At 45.7% G+C, this 16,467-nt stretch overlaps 1 protein-coding gene and 1 pseudogene across 2 annotated transcripts; one reads left to right on the top strand and one right to left on the bottom strand.

The window, feature by feature from the left end:
* Window positions 1–2,701: 2,701 nt before the first annotated feature.
* On the top strand, window positions 2,702–4,249 carry LOC309329703 (putative CENPB DNA-binding domain-containing protein 1). Its single transcript, XM_081840718.1, has 2 exons — window positions 2,702–3,417; window positions 3,493–4,249. The coding sequence occupies exons 1-2, from the start codon at window positions 2,935–2,937 to the stop codon at window positions 3,784–3,786; spliced, it is 777 nt and encodes a 258-aa protein (XP_081696844.1). The 5' UTR covers window positions 2,702–2,934; the 3' UTR covers window positions 3,787–4,249.
* Window positions 4,250–15,243: 10,994 nt separating this feature from the next.
* LOC309329432 (large ribosomal subunit protein uL5 pseudogene) lies at window positions 15,244–15,959 on the bottom strand (annotated as a pseudogene). The gene has a single exon. The product of its transcript is annotated as a large ribosomal subunit protein uL5 pseudogene (transcript).
* Between the last annotated feature and the right edge of the window lie 508 nt (window positions 15,960–16,467).

Genomic DNA, 16,467 nt, shown 5'->3' with positions numbered 1-16,467 from the left:
AGGACCCCAAACATTGCATGCCAAAGTGTTACTAAGGTCAAGATGCCTAGAACAGATTTCTGTCCAGCCAGTTGCACAAGAGGCTGCCAGCAGTGACTTGCTACCAGCTGGTCTTTAGTGAGCAAGTTTGTGAAATGGATTGGCTTCAGAAAAGCAGATGTTAAGGCTGTCGCAATCCAGCGATACTCCAAAGGCAGTTTTAGGCATGATGGAATGACGGGTGGGGGAGCCATGTGCGGAAGGCTAGAGCAGCTTCCTCCTCAACATACGTGTTTCTTTCAGAAGATAACATAAAGGAGAAGTTAGCCAAAGATGATTTGTTCTTGGTTTTTGGCTTGTAGTTGAAACTTGAACTGGTAAATCCCTGCTAAGGGAGCAGCATGGGTGAAAATGGCAACTCTATAGGAGCTGGCATGTCGGAGGCAGACTTGGGTAATCAACATGATTAATCTCTCATAATTTCAGTGGGTCTACTCTGAGTACGGGATGCGGGTGGTGCTGTGGTCTAAACCACTGAGCCTAGGGCTTGCCGATGAGAAGGTCAACAGTTCGAATCCCTGTGCCGGGGTGAGATCCTGTTGCTTGGTCCCTGCTCCTGCCCACCTAGCAGTTTGAAAGCACATCAAAGTGCAAGTAGATAAATAGGCGGGAAGGTAAATGGCATTTCCATACGCTGCTCTGGTTCGCCAGAAGCGGCTTAGTCATGCTGGCCACATGACCCGGAAGCTGTATGCCAGCTCCCTCGGCCAATAAAGCGAGATGAGTGCCGCAACCCCAGAGTCGGCCATGACTGGACCTAATGGTCAGGGGTCCCTTTACCTTTTTACTCTGAGTACAACTTAGCTGGCTGTAACCCAACTCCTCATTTTGACCTGGCAATATATTGCGAATCATGGTGTGTGTCAAAAATCACAATATGGGAAAAACTGTGAAGCCAGCCAATGCTTCTACAGAGCTCCATTCTTATTTCAGACATTGTGATATATCAGTGTATTGCAATGTTTATCTGGTGATGTATCACGATGTTGAAAACCGGACATCAGCCAAACCTGCATGCCGATGTGGTGTAGTGGTTAGGAGCGGTAGTCTCGTAATTTGGTGAACCGGGTTCGCGCCTCCGCTCCTCCACATGCAGCTGCTGGGTGACCTTGGGCCAGTCACACTTCTCTGAAGTCTCTCAGCCCCACTCACCTCACAGAGTGTTTGTTGTGGGGGAGGAAGGGAAAGGAGAATGTTAGTTGCTTTGAGACTCCTTCGGGTAGTGATAAAGCGGGATATCAAATCCAAACTCCTCCTCTTCTTCTTCTTCCTAGCTCATGCTGTAACTAGCTTGAACTAACTATCTTGGAGAAGAAGCGGGAAGTTTAAAGCTTGAAAGGAAGTGATTTGCTTTACCAACCAGTAGTTAATTTAGGAAGTTTGAGTAAGTGATTACAAGTTTTGCTCCTGATAAGGTCACTATGCGTCCTGCCTGCATTCCAGGCCCATCTGTGCTTGTCCAAAACAATATGGCACCATCCCTCAGAGGGCTGGCTTCTGTTGGAAAGGCACCAAGACTTGCTGGAAGAGCGTCAAAACCAGTTGGAAAGGAGTCAAAGCTATATAGAAGAAGGATTGCTCTATTGTTAAGGCCTAATTGGGGTAATTAATTGGGGACTGAATCATTTGTATAAGGAAAGGTATATAAAGGGGGAAGACTTTCTTTGTGGCAGGCACTAAATTGTGGGATTCCCTCCCTACAGAGATGCAACCAACACTTTTATTGTGCAGCTTCTGTTGTGTGCTGAAGGGGTACCTCTATTGCCTGACCTTGGGCAGTTTATGGGACCCACCATGTCTCTTTGGTTGAATCTATACCAGGGGTCAGCAAACTTTTTCAGCAGGGGGCTGGTCCACTGTCCCTCAGACCTTGTGGGGGGCCAGACTACAGTAGTGCCCCGCAAGACGAATGCCTCGCAAGACAAAAAACTCGCTAGACGAAAGGTTTTTTCGCCCGCGATTTGCCTCGCAAGACGAATTCCCCTATGGGCTTGCTTCGCAAAACGAAAACGTCTCGCGACTTTGTTTCCTTTGTGTAAAAACCGTTAAAACCAAGGGTGCTTAGCTTGAGCAGCTGCAGTTGCGACTTGACTTCGAGGAGCAACTGTTAGCACGTGGTTTGGTAGCCTTTTCTCAGACTTTGCTCACTTTTGAAGATTTTCCAAAACTTTTCCAGAACTTTTCCAGAACTTCTCTTTCATCCATTTGGTAAGTTAAACTTTTAAAACTTTTTGGGGGGGTTTTGGATTTTGGGTTGGGGTGTTTGGGATTCAAGGACTTGGTGTTGGGAAGGGGTTTGCGATAATCTGGGGGCTTGTGGGCCTTTTTTGGGAATTTTTATGATTTTCTGTGACCACTGGGCCAGGTTGATTTTTTTTGAAAAATTTTCTGAGTTTGAATTTCTGAGTGCTGGCCATGTTGTTATTTTTTGAAATTTTTTTTTGTCTGGGTGGGGAAGCAGTTGGGGAGGGGTTTGCAGCAGTTGGGGAGGGGCTGGGGGAGCAGTTGGGGAGGGGTTTGCAATTTCTGTGTTGTGGGTGGGTTGGTGCGTGTCTGTGGGAGCAGTTGAGGTTTTTGAAGACATTGGTGATTTTTGAAGCTTTTCCTAAACTTATTTTGCAGCCATTTGAGGTTTCTGAGGACGTCGGTGGTTGATTGTTGAAGCTTTTCCAGAACTTCTCTTTCATCCATTTGGTAAGCTAAACTTTTAAAACTTTTTTGGGGGTTTTTGGATTTTGGATTTGGGGTTGGGGTGCTTGGGATTCAAGGCCTTGGTTCTGGGTTTTAATTTCTGTGTGGTGGGTGGCTGGCTGCTTTTGTATTTTTTGGGTTTGAAGCACATCACTGATTTTTTTTTTCTGTTTCTGAGTTTACGAAGGTAGGAGCTGTGCTGCCATGGGACCCAAGAAGACTGCTGCTGCGGTGGCCGGCGAGAGGAAGAAGGAGAAGGTGACGCTGGAAATGAAGAAGGAGATCATCTGGAAGCACGACGGCGGAATGCGTGTGACGGACATCGCCAGGGAGTACGGCAGGAACCCATCGACCATCGGGACCATCCTGAAGATGAGGGAGAAGATCCTGGCGACTGATGCAGCCAAGGGAGTCACCAGGATCGTGATGAACCGCCCAGCTGTCCTGGAGGAGGTCGAGAAGTTGCTGCTCATCTGGATAGAAGGGAAGCAGCGTGCAGGGGACACAGTGTCTGAGGCCGTCATTTGTGAGAAGGCCAAGGCCTTGCACGCTGACCTCATCCGGGAACAGCCAGGAACCTCAGCCGAGCCAGAAGTCTTCAAGGCTAGCAGAGGTTGGTTTGACCGGTTCAAGACAAGATCTGGCATCCACAGTGTGGTCAGGCATGGAGAGGCTGCCAGTTCTGATGTTCCTGCGGCTGAAGACTTTGCAGCGGAGTTCCTGGAGGTTGTGACGACGGAGGGCTACGTTCTGCAGGCAGAGGCTGCGCAGGAGCAGGCCTCACTGGAAGAGGAGGAAGCAACTGAGGAACGGCTGTCCTCCGAAAGACTGAGGGACATTTGCCAGAAGTGGAAGGAGGTGCAGACTTTTGCAGATCTACACCACCATGAGAAGCACGTGGCACATGACGCTGGGAACTTTTATGATACGAGGGTCATGTCGTCTTTCAGGGAGCTGCTGAAAAGGCGGATAAAGCAGCAGACTATGGACAGGTTCTTGACCAAGAAGCAAAGAGTGGAAGAGGAGCCTTCTTCGAGTGGTCCCCCAGAGTCTTAGAAAATGTACTGTACACTTTGTTGATTTTTAAATGTTTTTCTGTCATGTTTATAAAGTTAATTTATTTTCCCTTCAATTTTTGAACTGCTCTTTACAGTATGTGTGACTTTAAAGAGCAGTTAATAAACTGTTGTTGTACCAAATTTGGCTTTGTTTGGACTTTTTTTGACCATAGGAACGCATTAATTGATTTTCAATGCATTCCTATGGGATTTCGTGCTTCGCAAGACGAAAAATTCGCTAGACGACAAAAATTGCGGAACGAATTAATTTCGTCTTGTGGGGCACCACTGTATATTTTTTGGGGGGAAATATGAATAAATTCCTATTCCCCACAAATAACCCAGAGATGCATTTTAAATAAAAGCACACATTCTACTCATGTAAAAACACCAGGCAGGCCCCACAAATAACCCAGAGATGCGTTTTAAATAAAAAGACACATTCTACTCATGTAAAAACACGCTGATTCCTGGACTGTCTGCAGGATGGATTTAGAAAGTGATTGGGCTGGATCTGGCCCCCAGGCCTTAGTTTGCCTACCTGTGATCTATACTCTGCTGCTTTTGTCTGAATTAAAACAAAATAAAAAAATTCCTTCCAGTAGCACCTTAAAGACCAACTGAGTTAGTTCTAGGTATGAGCTTTCGTGTGCATGCACACTTCTGAAGTGGTATCTGAAGAAGTGTGCATGCACACGAAAGCTCATACCTAGAACTAACTCAGTTGGTCTTTAAGGTGCTACTGGAAGGAATTTTTTTATTTTGTTTTGACCATGGCAGACCAACACGGCTACCTATCTGTAACTTTGTCTGAATTGTTTCACTTGTTTTTCTAATTGCATATAGGAATAGAAGGATTTGTCCGTTTCTGTTCTCTCTGATACTCACTTTCCCCCAGCCCTTAAATTCATCTCTCCACATTTCTGCAGCAAAAACCTAGAGAGCCATTGCCGGTTAGTGTAGACAGCACTGAACCATATTGATCAGATTTGAATTCCTATGTTCCCTCTCTACTCACATAATCTGGGGGTGGCAGGGGGGAAGAACACGAATTCAATTTAAATTGATGGTGATTAGTGACTGACTACACAAAAGTGAGCTGAGCGCTGCAATCCCAGAGTTGTCTGTGACTGGACCTAACAGTCAGGGCTCCCTTTACCTTTACACAAAAGCTTTCCTGCAGATCATGGCTGATCACTTCCCAGACTCTGAGCCAGGCTGGACACAACAGTGGTTGCAGCAGGAGACAAGGAGGCAGCGGTGTAAGAGTGAAACAGATCCAGGAAGTGTGTGTTTTTTTCCTCCTCTGGTTTGGCTGGCTGGAGGAAATGCTCTTCAAGCTGCAGCCTGTCTGCCAGACAGGTTGCAACCTGAACCTTGCTGAGATAATGGAGACCAAGAGGGTCAAAGCCTCCAGCTGCCCCTCTGGGTCCCGTATGTGTTATGTACTGATGTTCTCACCCTGGGCCAGCAGGGGGATACTGTAGATAGTTATGCAAATGAAGGATTGAAAGTGACGTTCAGTGATTGGATGGTTTGTATGCAAATGAAGGATCAAAAAGTAACGTTCTGTGATTGGATAGTTTCAGAGAGTTGCAACAGTTGCAATTGTTCTGGAGCTCTATATAAGCAGGCTGACTGAGCTCCTCAGTTAGTTCTGTTCCAGCTGACAAATAAAGAACTGCTTTGGAAGAATCGCTGTGTCATCTGATATGTTCGCCCACAACTTAACAGTATTTATACAAGGGCACCTTTCCTTCCAGCGCTCAAGAGAGGCAGCATCCTCTTACTGGAATGCAGAAGAACAACAACAGCAAGTGTTGAAAGAGAAGCAGTCTGCGACCCACTCACCTGCTTTGGGATTATTTGGGATTAGTCTGAGCACAGCCCCACAGCGTTTGGCTCGGGAGGCTGCCCCGAAGGAAGAGCCCTGCATTCCCCCAGCTTCCCAAAGCATGAGAGAAAGCAAGTGTCCATAGGCAGCTGCCCCATACTAAAACAGCAGACTCCCACAACCGCCCTGATTTTACTGGGACAGCCTGGATTCACAAAACCACTCCCAGCTTTGGATCTGGGAATGTCCTGCTTTCCCCCTCCAGAACAGCTGTTGAGCTCTGGGAGTAGGATGAACCTGTTGAGCCTCTCCATGGCTACTGCTGCCACCCTCCACTCTTGCTGCTCGTAGTGGTTGCTGGAGAATGGGCAGAAGACGATAGGCTGCTGTTGTGAAGCCCAGTGCCCAGTGACTGCAGCTCTGGCCCACCTGCTGCAGGAGCCACGGGCATGGCAGGTGCTGCAAGGGTCATCTCCCTACAGAGGCTGTCTGTACCTCCCCTCACACGCCAGAGCCCATGCTCCTTCTCCCCTTTGCTTCCTGTCAGTTTGCATTTCTTAGTACAGAAAGTATTGATCTGATATGTAGAGATCTTTCCCCTTCTGCTTGGTTCAAGAGTATTTTGGAACGTTTGGAAAGTTTCCTATGTGAAAGAAACAGGCAGACGTTTCTTGTTTTGGTTACTCCTTCTGAGAAGCTGAGTGCAGCTGGTTTAAATCAATTCTGTTATCTTTCTGCCAAGGTCATGCTGAATATAATAAGAGGCCAGGAGGGGGCCCGGGTCTTTTACTTTCTCTTTCTGTCTCTTTGATCTGGTGTTCTGTATGCTATAGTGTTAAGTTTAAGTCTTATTATAAGCATTGTAAGTTTTATTGTAAGTGCTGCAACTGGATTTCTTATGGACAGTGCCAATCCTGAATGTATTGGATTTGTGACCATTATGCTCATTTGCTTTCAGTAGCAGTAAAGCTCTGCTGGATGAAGTACAATTGCCTCTGGTCTATTTTGTGGGGAACTCTGCAACATGTGTTTAAGTTTAAGTTTAAGAGAGCCAGCGTGGTGTAGTGGTTAAGAGCGGTAGACTTGTAATATGGGGAACCGGGTTCACATCTCTGCTCCTCCACATGCAGCTGCTGGGTGACCTTGGGCCAGTCACACTTCTTTGAAGTCTCTCAGCCCCACTCACCTCACAGAGTGTTTGTTGTGGGGAAGGAAGGGAAAGGAGATTATGAGCCGCTTTGAGACTCCTTCAGGTAGTGATAAAGCGGGATATCAAATCCAAACTCTTCTTCTTCTTTTTCCTCCTCCAGAGATGACATGTCAGTTCCGCCCCATTGATGTCCCAAGTGAGAAGGTTTGCAGGTTTGAAGTGGACCATTGGTCAGTATTGTCTACACTGACTGGCAGAGGCTCCCCATGGATAAGGAGTCTCTCCCAGTCCTATATGAAGATGCCAGGGATTGAAACTGGGGCTGTCGGCGCATGAAGCAGATGCTCTACCATGGAGCTACGACCATCCCCCACTGAGATGCTTTCGAGTATTCTCAGAATTTCACATAATCTTGTAAACCTCAGAGTAACCCTGCAAGGTAGATTGGGATCAGTTATCTCCATCCTGCAGACGGAGGGCTGCGGTGGAGAGATTGACGCTTGCCTCGGAGTCGCCACGTGACTTCCTGCCTGCGTCGTCGACAGGGCTCTCCGTCTATGTCCGCCAGCAGTTTTAAAATATTTTCACTGGGCCCGCCTTGACTATAAAGGAATGCGAAAGCCCGGGCTTCAGGTGTCAGTCTCAGCGAGTGTCGAAACCTTTCGACATTTGCCTTGTTTGCCACCTGCCAGAAAAGAGGGAGGATTAAGGCTGCCCACCCAAACTGATTTATGGATTAGCACACTTTGCAGCCAAGTGCCTGCAGGCATTGTAAAGGAAAACAAACAAGGTCCACAGAATGGATGAAAGCTGTTTGCTTTAGAGCTGTGGATTGCTACACTGCCCAACCCAGTATGTAAATCACGGGTGGGGACTGGGGACCAAATGAGGCCCTCCAGGTAATAATAATAATGATGATGATGACGGTTTTATTATTTGTACCCCACCCATCTGAGCGGGTTGCCTCAGCCACTCTGGGCAGCTCCCAGAATATACAGAAACATAATGAAACACTGAACATTAAAACAGGGCTACCTTCAGAAATTTACATGAAGTCGTATAATTGGCATCTGACAGGAGGGCGATCCACAGGGCTGGTGCCACTACTGAGAAGGCCCTCTGCCAGGTCCCCTGTAACTTCACTTCTCGCAGTGAGGGAGCCACCAGAAGGCCCTTGGAGCTGGATCTCAGTGTCTGGGCTCTATGTGGCCCTTGTTCCTCTGTCCAGGCAAACAGCTGTTCTCGGCACCCTCCTCTGGTGGTCTTGCCTGGCTGGAATGTGCCTTGAACTCTGATAACATCTCTTGTTTGTTTCGATTGAGGGTGGAGGTGTGTCTGTCTGTCCATGGACACTTTTGCCACCCCTACCGTAGCTACCAGTGTGCCCCCTCCCCCTGCAACCCAGAGCGTTGCGCACCTCAAACCCTCCAAGTCTCCCTATTTTCCAGGGACATCCCTGATTTAGAGAAGCTGTCCTGGTTTCTGATTTGATCCTCAAATGTCCCGCTTTTCCTTAGGATGTCTATTTCCTATTTTCATTGGAGAAATGTTGGCGGGTATGGAGTATTCCGACGCCCGAGCTGTCTGAAGGCAATCCTGTATAGGGAAGGGTTCCCCCTCCCCATAATGTTTAATGTTTTTATATATGTTGGAAGCCGTCCAGAGTTGCTGGGGCAGCCCAGTATGCTGTGTGGGGTATAAACAGTAAAATTATCATTATCAAATGAGACATCCCTATTTTCATTGGAGAAATGTTGAAGGGTATGTATGCCACCTGGACACATGGTCCTTCAGATAGAAAGGATTTCCCACGCTTGGTACACAAAGCACCATTCACCAGTTGCTTCAGAAGACTTGCAAAGACATAACTTCTTTGCCCAGGCTTTCCCCTGACTCATGAGATTGGGCCCTGTTTTCACGGAACTTTTTGTTTTTAATCTGATTTTGAAAGACCGTTGGGGTGACGTTTGTATCTCTGTTGTTAGGAAACAGTTGTGTTGTTTTTTTCCATGTTGTGTTCTTGGATGCCTCTTAAAGATCGTTTGATTTTTTTAAAAAATATGAAGTGGTTTGGTAAGCGGTTATTAAATAAATAAATAACTGAGCTCAAGCTATGACTGCCAGCAGGTCCCAGAAAGATCTCATAGCCCACAAATTATGAGCCGCACAGTGCCTGTAGTCTATACGTTCACGGTGTGCCTACCTGTCCGAACCCCTCGAGAGAGTCATTGCAGACAATGTTGAGCAATGGTTCCCTATGTTCCTAACCTGAAGCACCATAATTTATTTACTCAATTTCAAGCTGCACCCGAATATAAGCCGCACCTTTAAAATTGGAGGGGGGCAAAGAAAAAAAACAAAAAACCCCCCAAATTTAAACCGCTCCATTCCTCGCTGCTCCTGGGGGGGTGGGGGCGAGACGCACTGTGTTGCCGACGGCCTTTCCCCTTCCTCGCTCTCTCCCTTCCTGGCTTAAGACAGCCCTGGTTCCCACAGAACGGCAGACTACGCATATGGCAGGTGCCACTTTGCTGCGCTTCTGGTCCTTTTTTCCCCACGCTCCTGGCTGCATACTGTAAGGTCGCAAATATAAGCCGCACTTTAACTTTCCACAGTCGGAATTTGGGGGGAAAGTGAGGCTTATATTCAGGCCAATACAGTATGTGAGAAATGCTTAATAGTCATAATAATAATTTGCCCTAGATGTTGCTCGTTGGCACACCACATTCCAAATTGACGCTGAAAGGAAAGCCAGCTAAAACTAGGCCAAATATTTCACATGCTGGGAGCGTTTGCCACTGTGATGTCCCAATCCTGCTCTCATTCCCTGTTCTTCTAGCCTTCCTGTTCTCCTGAATCAGCAGCTCTTAACTTTTGATGTTGGTTCCACAGAGAAGCCTCTGGTCTTGGACGCCCTTTCTTGAGTTTTGGGGAATTGACCACAATGTTCTCTTTACCTCCCACTAGGCAATGCCAGGGCCCAAAATGTGATGGTGGAGGCAGCAGAAAGTCGTGTCTGGCAATTGCCTGGCACTTTGTGTAGCCCTGGTATTCTGGAAAATTGCCTTGAAGTGAAGGCAGTGATAGGAATGGAGATATAAACTGAATTGTTGTTGTTGTTGTTGTTCTTGTTGTTAATCATTACTGTCGTCTTATTTATTTATAAACCGCCAGCTCATTAAAAACTTTGTTGTGGTATGCTGTGAAATAATTTAAACTTTGTAAGATTGTAAATAAATAAAAAACAGAACAAATGACTAACACCCTATCAAATAAATTAATAATAGCATGTTGCTATTTATGTATTAGATGACCCCAATTAAATTCATGAGACCCGTGTTATGGATGGCATTAAAATATTGTGGTGCAGAAGGAATTTATTTGCAGCATCTGTGCCACTGATGAGATTAATGCGAGTTGAAATATTTACTTGCCATTATTAAAAGGTATTTAATTATTTATGTTATTTTTGTGCTGCACTTGTCATTTATATGAATGATAGTAATTGAGGTATTGAGGTTTTCTACAATCAAGCAGTGTATAGATAGATAGTGATAGATAGATAGATAGATAGATGATAGATAGATAGATAGATAGATAGATAGATAGATAGATAGATGATAGATACAGTGAGTTACGGGTTGTTGCTATGGTATAATATTTGACATGGGGATATGAGCACTTGTTGGTGTAACTATTAATGTGTAGTGTAACTATTAATGTGCTTTGTGCCCCATGTACTCTAGGGAGCCATTTTGAATCAAGATGGCGGACCAAAATGTGACTTTGGCTTGACTTCACACGACTTTTGGCTTGACAGGTCCAAACTCACAAATTACTCTAGCTATAAAAATCACATTCCCCCCTCCCATAAAATACCTCGGCAGCACCTGGCACTACCTGGTTGTGTGTGTATGTTTGTGTCTACACCCACACCCATGTGCTTGGTAGGGTTGCCAGCTTTCTTCTGGTAAGGCATGGAGATAAGTACGCTGGGGAAACTTCATCTGTTGAATTTCCGACCGGCATGCTACCATTAACGGCATTCTTTGGAACCTGGCCAGGGTTTCCCCTTCTTCTTCTGAAGGCGGCAGCTCTAGTGCAGAGCAACATGAAAAGAACCAAATTACACACGAAGCCACAGCCTGGTACAAGGAGATCTCAAGTGGGTCAAGGACAGGGCGATGGAGGAGCTGAATCGTGCTCTGAGATACAGCTTCAGATGATAGGCTGGCCTGGCAGGCTTCCAGCACTTATTACTTTGCTACAGCGCCCGTGATTAAAAGCTTTCTTATCACTGGAAAATGACTCAGAGACCGATTCTGGTTTGATTCATTTCCTCCCTTTGTAACAAAGGCATTGAGTGCCTTTGATTCTCCTGAGATGGTGGGGATTCCCACGTCTCCTCGGGCTCCTTATCTCGTTTCAGCTACCGCTCTTGACACCTGCACACTGGTTTCAGCTTCTTCTACAAGTGCCCAGCTCAGCTTGATGTCAAGAAAAGATGCGCAGCCCCCACTTGCCCTTGCTCTCTGCCATCCGCTTTGCAGAAATATACGGGATCCGTCGTTTTTGCTTTTATTTGTTTTCATTGCAGAAATTGGACGGTCCGAGAACTGTCGTCGTTCACAAAGACTCTTTGCTGGTTGCTGTGAATGGGCACAGGGGCATGCAATGAATGTAAGATTTCTCATAATGACTTTGGTGGTGATCACAAATGCTCCTAAATGATCTGGCAGGGCCTTATTGGCGCTGTCTAACTAAGCCTTTGAGATTTATGTCAATGCCAAGCATATTTCATTAGGCATTTGTGAAATCAGATTGACAGATGGACCCACGGCAAGGCTCTGTTGGTGATGGTGCCCCCGGAGACCACCTGGTTGGCGTTGACCCATGACAGGGGCTTTTTGGTGGCAGATTCCCCACCTGTGGAACACTTTGCCTGGTAATTATGCAGTATCTTCCTCATTATCGACTTTTAGGAGGTGTTTAAAAACATTCCTGTTAATGTAAGGACCCACAAAGGGGAGGAGGGAAGTTGATGGGTATTTATGGTATTCTCTTTTTGTTTTGGTCACTTGATGATTGTAAATTTCAAAACCTGAAAATTAAATAAATGTATAATTATTATTTTTTTAAAAAAAAATTCTGTGCACCTGGGCATTTGATGGCTGAATGATACTGTTCCTGGCAACATTAAAATCACGGGTGGAAATATATTATTATTATTATTATTATTATTGTTGTTGTTGTTGTTGTTGTTGTTATTACTACCACTATTATTATTATTTATTAAATTTATATACTGCCCTATACCTGGAGGTCTCAGGGCAGTTCACAAAATAAATAAAATATGGTTTCTAATGGTTTTTAAAATGTCCTTAACTGGTTTTGGAATGTTTTTAAGTACTGATAGGTTTGCTGCCCTGAGCTCCTTTGGGGGAAAAGGTAGGATATACCTTAATTTGAATGAATAATAATAATAATAATAATAATAATAATAATAATATGGATATGCCATGCTTATTCTTATTTGTGGTTGGTTGCAAGTTGCTTTGGGTTGCTCTGGGCAAGATAAAGCGACTAACAAATGTATTAAATACAGTTGTACCTCGGGTTAAGTACTTAATTCGTTCCGGAGGTCTGTTCTTAACCTGAGACTGTTCTTAACTGAAGCACCACTTTAGCTAATGGGGCCTCCTGCTGTCGCCGCGCCGCCAGTGCGCGATTTCTGTTCTCATCCTGAAGCAAAGTTCTTAACATGAGGTACTATTTCTGGGTTAGTGGAGTCTGTAACCTGAAGCGTATGTAACCCGAGGTACCACTGTAAATAATTCCTATCAGTGCTATTTTGCTAGAAAAATAGGTGCCAGAACTCACTATGAACGCCTCTCTTGTTCTCTTATAATGAGAATGGCGCCCACCTGAGAGGTGCCGGAACAGAGTTACAGCAAGTTACGGCAGGGGAAAAAACCCTGATTCCTTCTACATCAAAGTTCAGGAGAGTGTGTGGATCTTCATGTAGATAAAACTATTATCCATAAACAAAAAGGTGGCATTGAAAGACTTAGGGGGAACTTCAGGGTTTGCAGAAGTCCCAAAAAATATTTAGAAGCACAACTGTGCTAGACCAGAAACAGCTCAATAAGTACTGGGCACGCCCAGTGGACATGAAATGTTGGAGGGGTGCAATAGAAAATGGGTATGGAGCATTGGAACAAACACTTGACTGGGTACACACCATACCTTTAAAGCATATGACTTCCCCCCAAAGAATCTTGGGAACTGAAGTTAGCACCTCACAGAGCTATAATTTCTGGCACCCTTAAGAAACAACAGTTCCCAGGATTACGTGGGGGAAGCTGTGTGCTCTGAATATGTGGCACGCATGCAGAGTATCCTGGAATAGGACCTGACTGCCCAACTGGAACCCTGAACAGGATTCTGTGCAGCTTCCATATCTGAGTCCCACATGGCCTTCTTATAATGGTGGTTACAGGGCGGAGGAGGTCCGTGCTTGTGACCCACCAGAACATCCTAACAAGACCAGTCACCAGAGAAAGAAAAAAAGGAGAAGTAAGCTCTCATCGTTGTTTTACCACATAACCAGCAAAATCTTGTGACCTGACCTTTTGGTTAGATATTTCAATGGATGGAATTCCCAGAAGTGCAAGTTGTTAGCAAGATGTACTCAAGATATATCAAGGACTTGGGGAGTCTTGATTAAAACAGAGCTTCCCAGGAGCCTTCTACTAAACAAGTGACTCAGGAATTTTGTTCAGGAATGGAGGCTGGGCAACAGAAATTGTCTTATCAGAAACCGTCACAGACCTGGGTGTGCTTCAGCCATAACAGCCTGGAAGCTTCAAGGTCAGGATGCAGATTCCCAAGAATGTTTCCCAGCAAGCTGGGACATGTTTTGAAAGCAGGCTTTGAAAACGGAACTGCACATTTTGCATCAGTACTTATTATAGATAACCCCATGCGATTCTGCCCAGCAGTTGAGGTCATCGTCCAAGCTGTGAGGGTGATGTGCTCAGCAACAGAACACATGCATTGCCTGCAGAAGGTCCTGAATTCCATCTCTGACATCCCCAGAGAGGGTTGGAAAAGACTCTTGTGTCCCTAGCTGCTGCTGGTCAGTGTAGACAAGGGACAGCCAATATGGTGCCCTTCAGGTGTTGTTGGATCTCACCACCCATCACTCTTGGCTATTGACTATGCTGGCTTGGGCTAATGGGAGCTGAAGGCCAAGAACAGCTGGAGGGCACCACGTTGGCTACTCCAGGTGAGAACAATGCTGAGCTAGATGGAGTAGCGGCCTGACTCATATAAGGCAGCTTACTGTGTTCCTATCACCCATTTCTGAGTGCCCTTGCCTGCTGAGTGGGTGACAACCAGATTGAATATGTTTTCTGTAGTTCTTCTCCAAGTGGTGCTGTCCCTCCCAAGAGATATCTGCCAGGAACCTTCATTATAATACTTTAGGCACCGGCAACACCTGCCCTCGTGACTGCCAGCCTTTAGTGGAACTTCTGTGTTTGTTTGCTGGCTCTTTGGGCAACTAGGGGTGTGAGGAGGCGTTTATTTCTTTTTCACGCTGTGCTCACTGCATGCAGCACTGTTTCCGTTCTGCTGCGTTTCGGCTTCCAACCAAAAAAATGCCATTACAGTGGTACCTCGGATTACAGACACTTCAGGTTAGACACTTCAGGTTACAGACTCCGCTAACCCAGAAATAGTACCTTGGGTTAAGAACTTTGCTTCAGGATGAGAACAGAAATCGCGCCTCAGTGGCGCGGCGTCAGCGGGAGGCACCATTAGTTAAAGTGGTACCTCAGGTTAAGAACCGTTTCAGGTTAAGAACGGACCTCCAGAATGAATTAAGTTCTTAACCCGAGGTACCACTGTAGTCTCATGGTCCCGTGTGGCAGAATTTCACACCATTAATTGCGCCGTTATTACATTATTCCACAACGCATTGTTAAATGCCATCCCAATCAGTGCGCAAGACTTCAAGGGTTCCAAGCACTCACCCAGGATTTGTGTTTCCTTTGGAAGATTAGGCACAATGGCGACTGTGGTGGCTTCATGATATTTGGTTTATTTACACATGTATACAAGCTGAGCCTGCTTATGGAGCGTCATACAGCAGCAGTACCCCAAAACATACCAGCTTATGCCATCACAGCAGCAACAATAAGCCCAGCACCATTTTTTCTCTGCAGGGCACAATACAACTTTCTGGTTACATCACTCCAGCCCTAACCCCACAGCTTCTGCCCCTAGCCAAAATTATTGTCTCATAACCCAGGGGAAGTTCCCTCCTTTGATGTGCTAAAGCTCATTACCTCACAGGAGATTAGCTTTTCATACCTATTCACACTTAGCCCTTTCAATGCTTTCAACGTTAAATGATCTATCCCCACAGGCGGTTCCTTTAGGAGGAAATTAGTCTTTCGAGTTAACACTTTTTTATATTGGGAAAAATTATTTACTTTTTTTATACTGGAAACTTTTCATTTACCAAGAAGGATGATGCCATCATACTTCTGCTGGAACCAACGCATGGCTTCCTCCTTGCTGATTCGGTGCTGGACCCCAGTGCCACCAGTTTGGTGCTTCTTGTCAGCAAGGCTGAAGCCTGGCCTGCCCAGAACCAACACTAGGGTTGTATTTCATTCCTAGATCAACGTGCTCCTGGATTCCGAAGCCAAAGTTGACGGTGTCAGAAGAGTTATTCCTCCTCAACTTGTATTCTCGCACCTTCAGCCCTTTCTCCAAGATCTCTTCAGCTCCTGATCCCAAAGGACCTGGCTGTGTATCAAGCTTTTGAGAAAACAGAAGTCTGGCCCATGAGCTGCTCCAGCACTTTGGCTGCCCAGTTGAGCCTGTCTCCACTTTCCCCAACACAGATGTTCAGGCAAAGTTTGTGGGTGTGCATTTCCCGCATGGGGTTCTCCTCCCACTGGCCCTGTTGCGCCATCTTGGAGGCGTGGAAGAGATCATGACAGCCCCAGAACCGAGTTAAAACTTGTTGATTGGCTAGGATTACTGTCCTAATATAGTGGTACCTCTGGTTACGAACTTAATTCGTTCCGGAGGTCCGTTCTTAAGCTGAAACCATTCTTAACCTGAGGTACCACTTTAGCTAATGGGGCCTCCCACTGCTGCCGGTGTGCAATTTCTGTTCTCATCCTGAGGTAAAGTTCTTAACCTGAGGTACTACTTCCGGGTTAGCGGAGTCTGTAACCCGAAGTGTTTTTAACCTGAGGTGTTTGTAACCCGAGGTACCACTGTACACAACTTCAGAAATCTGCCTAATTTAATTTGTGTTTATGCATGCTAATTACTGATTCTTATCAGTGGGTCAAGCACACTTCCTACTACCCCTAGTACACACCTGAGTGTGCCTACTTCTCAGATTCGACTCTAATTAAATCCTAACATTTTTGAAACCCAAGCGTTTAGTAAGGGTCATTGCAAGTGCCGTTCTTTTCAATGGTAAAGAAACACAATGAAAATGGGGAAATTGTAAATATGTACAATTTTTCTGGCAAAGGGTGTTTTAGGAGATAACAGAAGTTCCTGGGCTAAAAGTGGCATTATTATCAATTTACGATGAGGTGGAAGGCTCACAGGCTATGAATGACTTTCTCACAAATTTATTAACACTAGAAAAATGCAACCTGTGC

Source organism: Podarcis erhardii (assembly GCF_964252035.2).
Source record: "Podarcis erhardii genome assembly, chromosome: 14".
In the NCBI taxonomy this organism is placed as follows: domain Eukaryota; kingdom Metazoa; phylum Chordata; class Lepidosauria; order Squamata; family Lacertidae; genus Podarcis; species Podarcis erhardii.
This window is presented reverse-complemented; position numbering and strand designations above follow the sequence as displayed.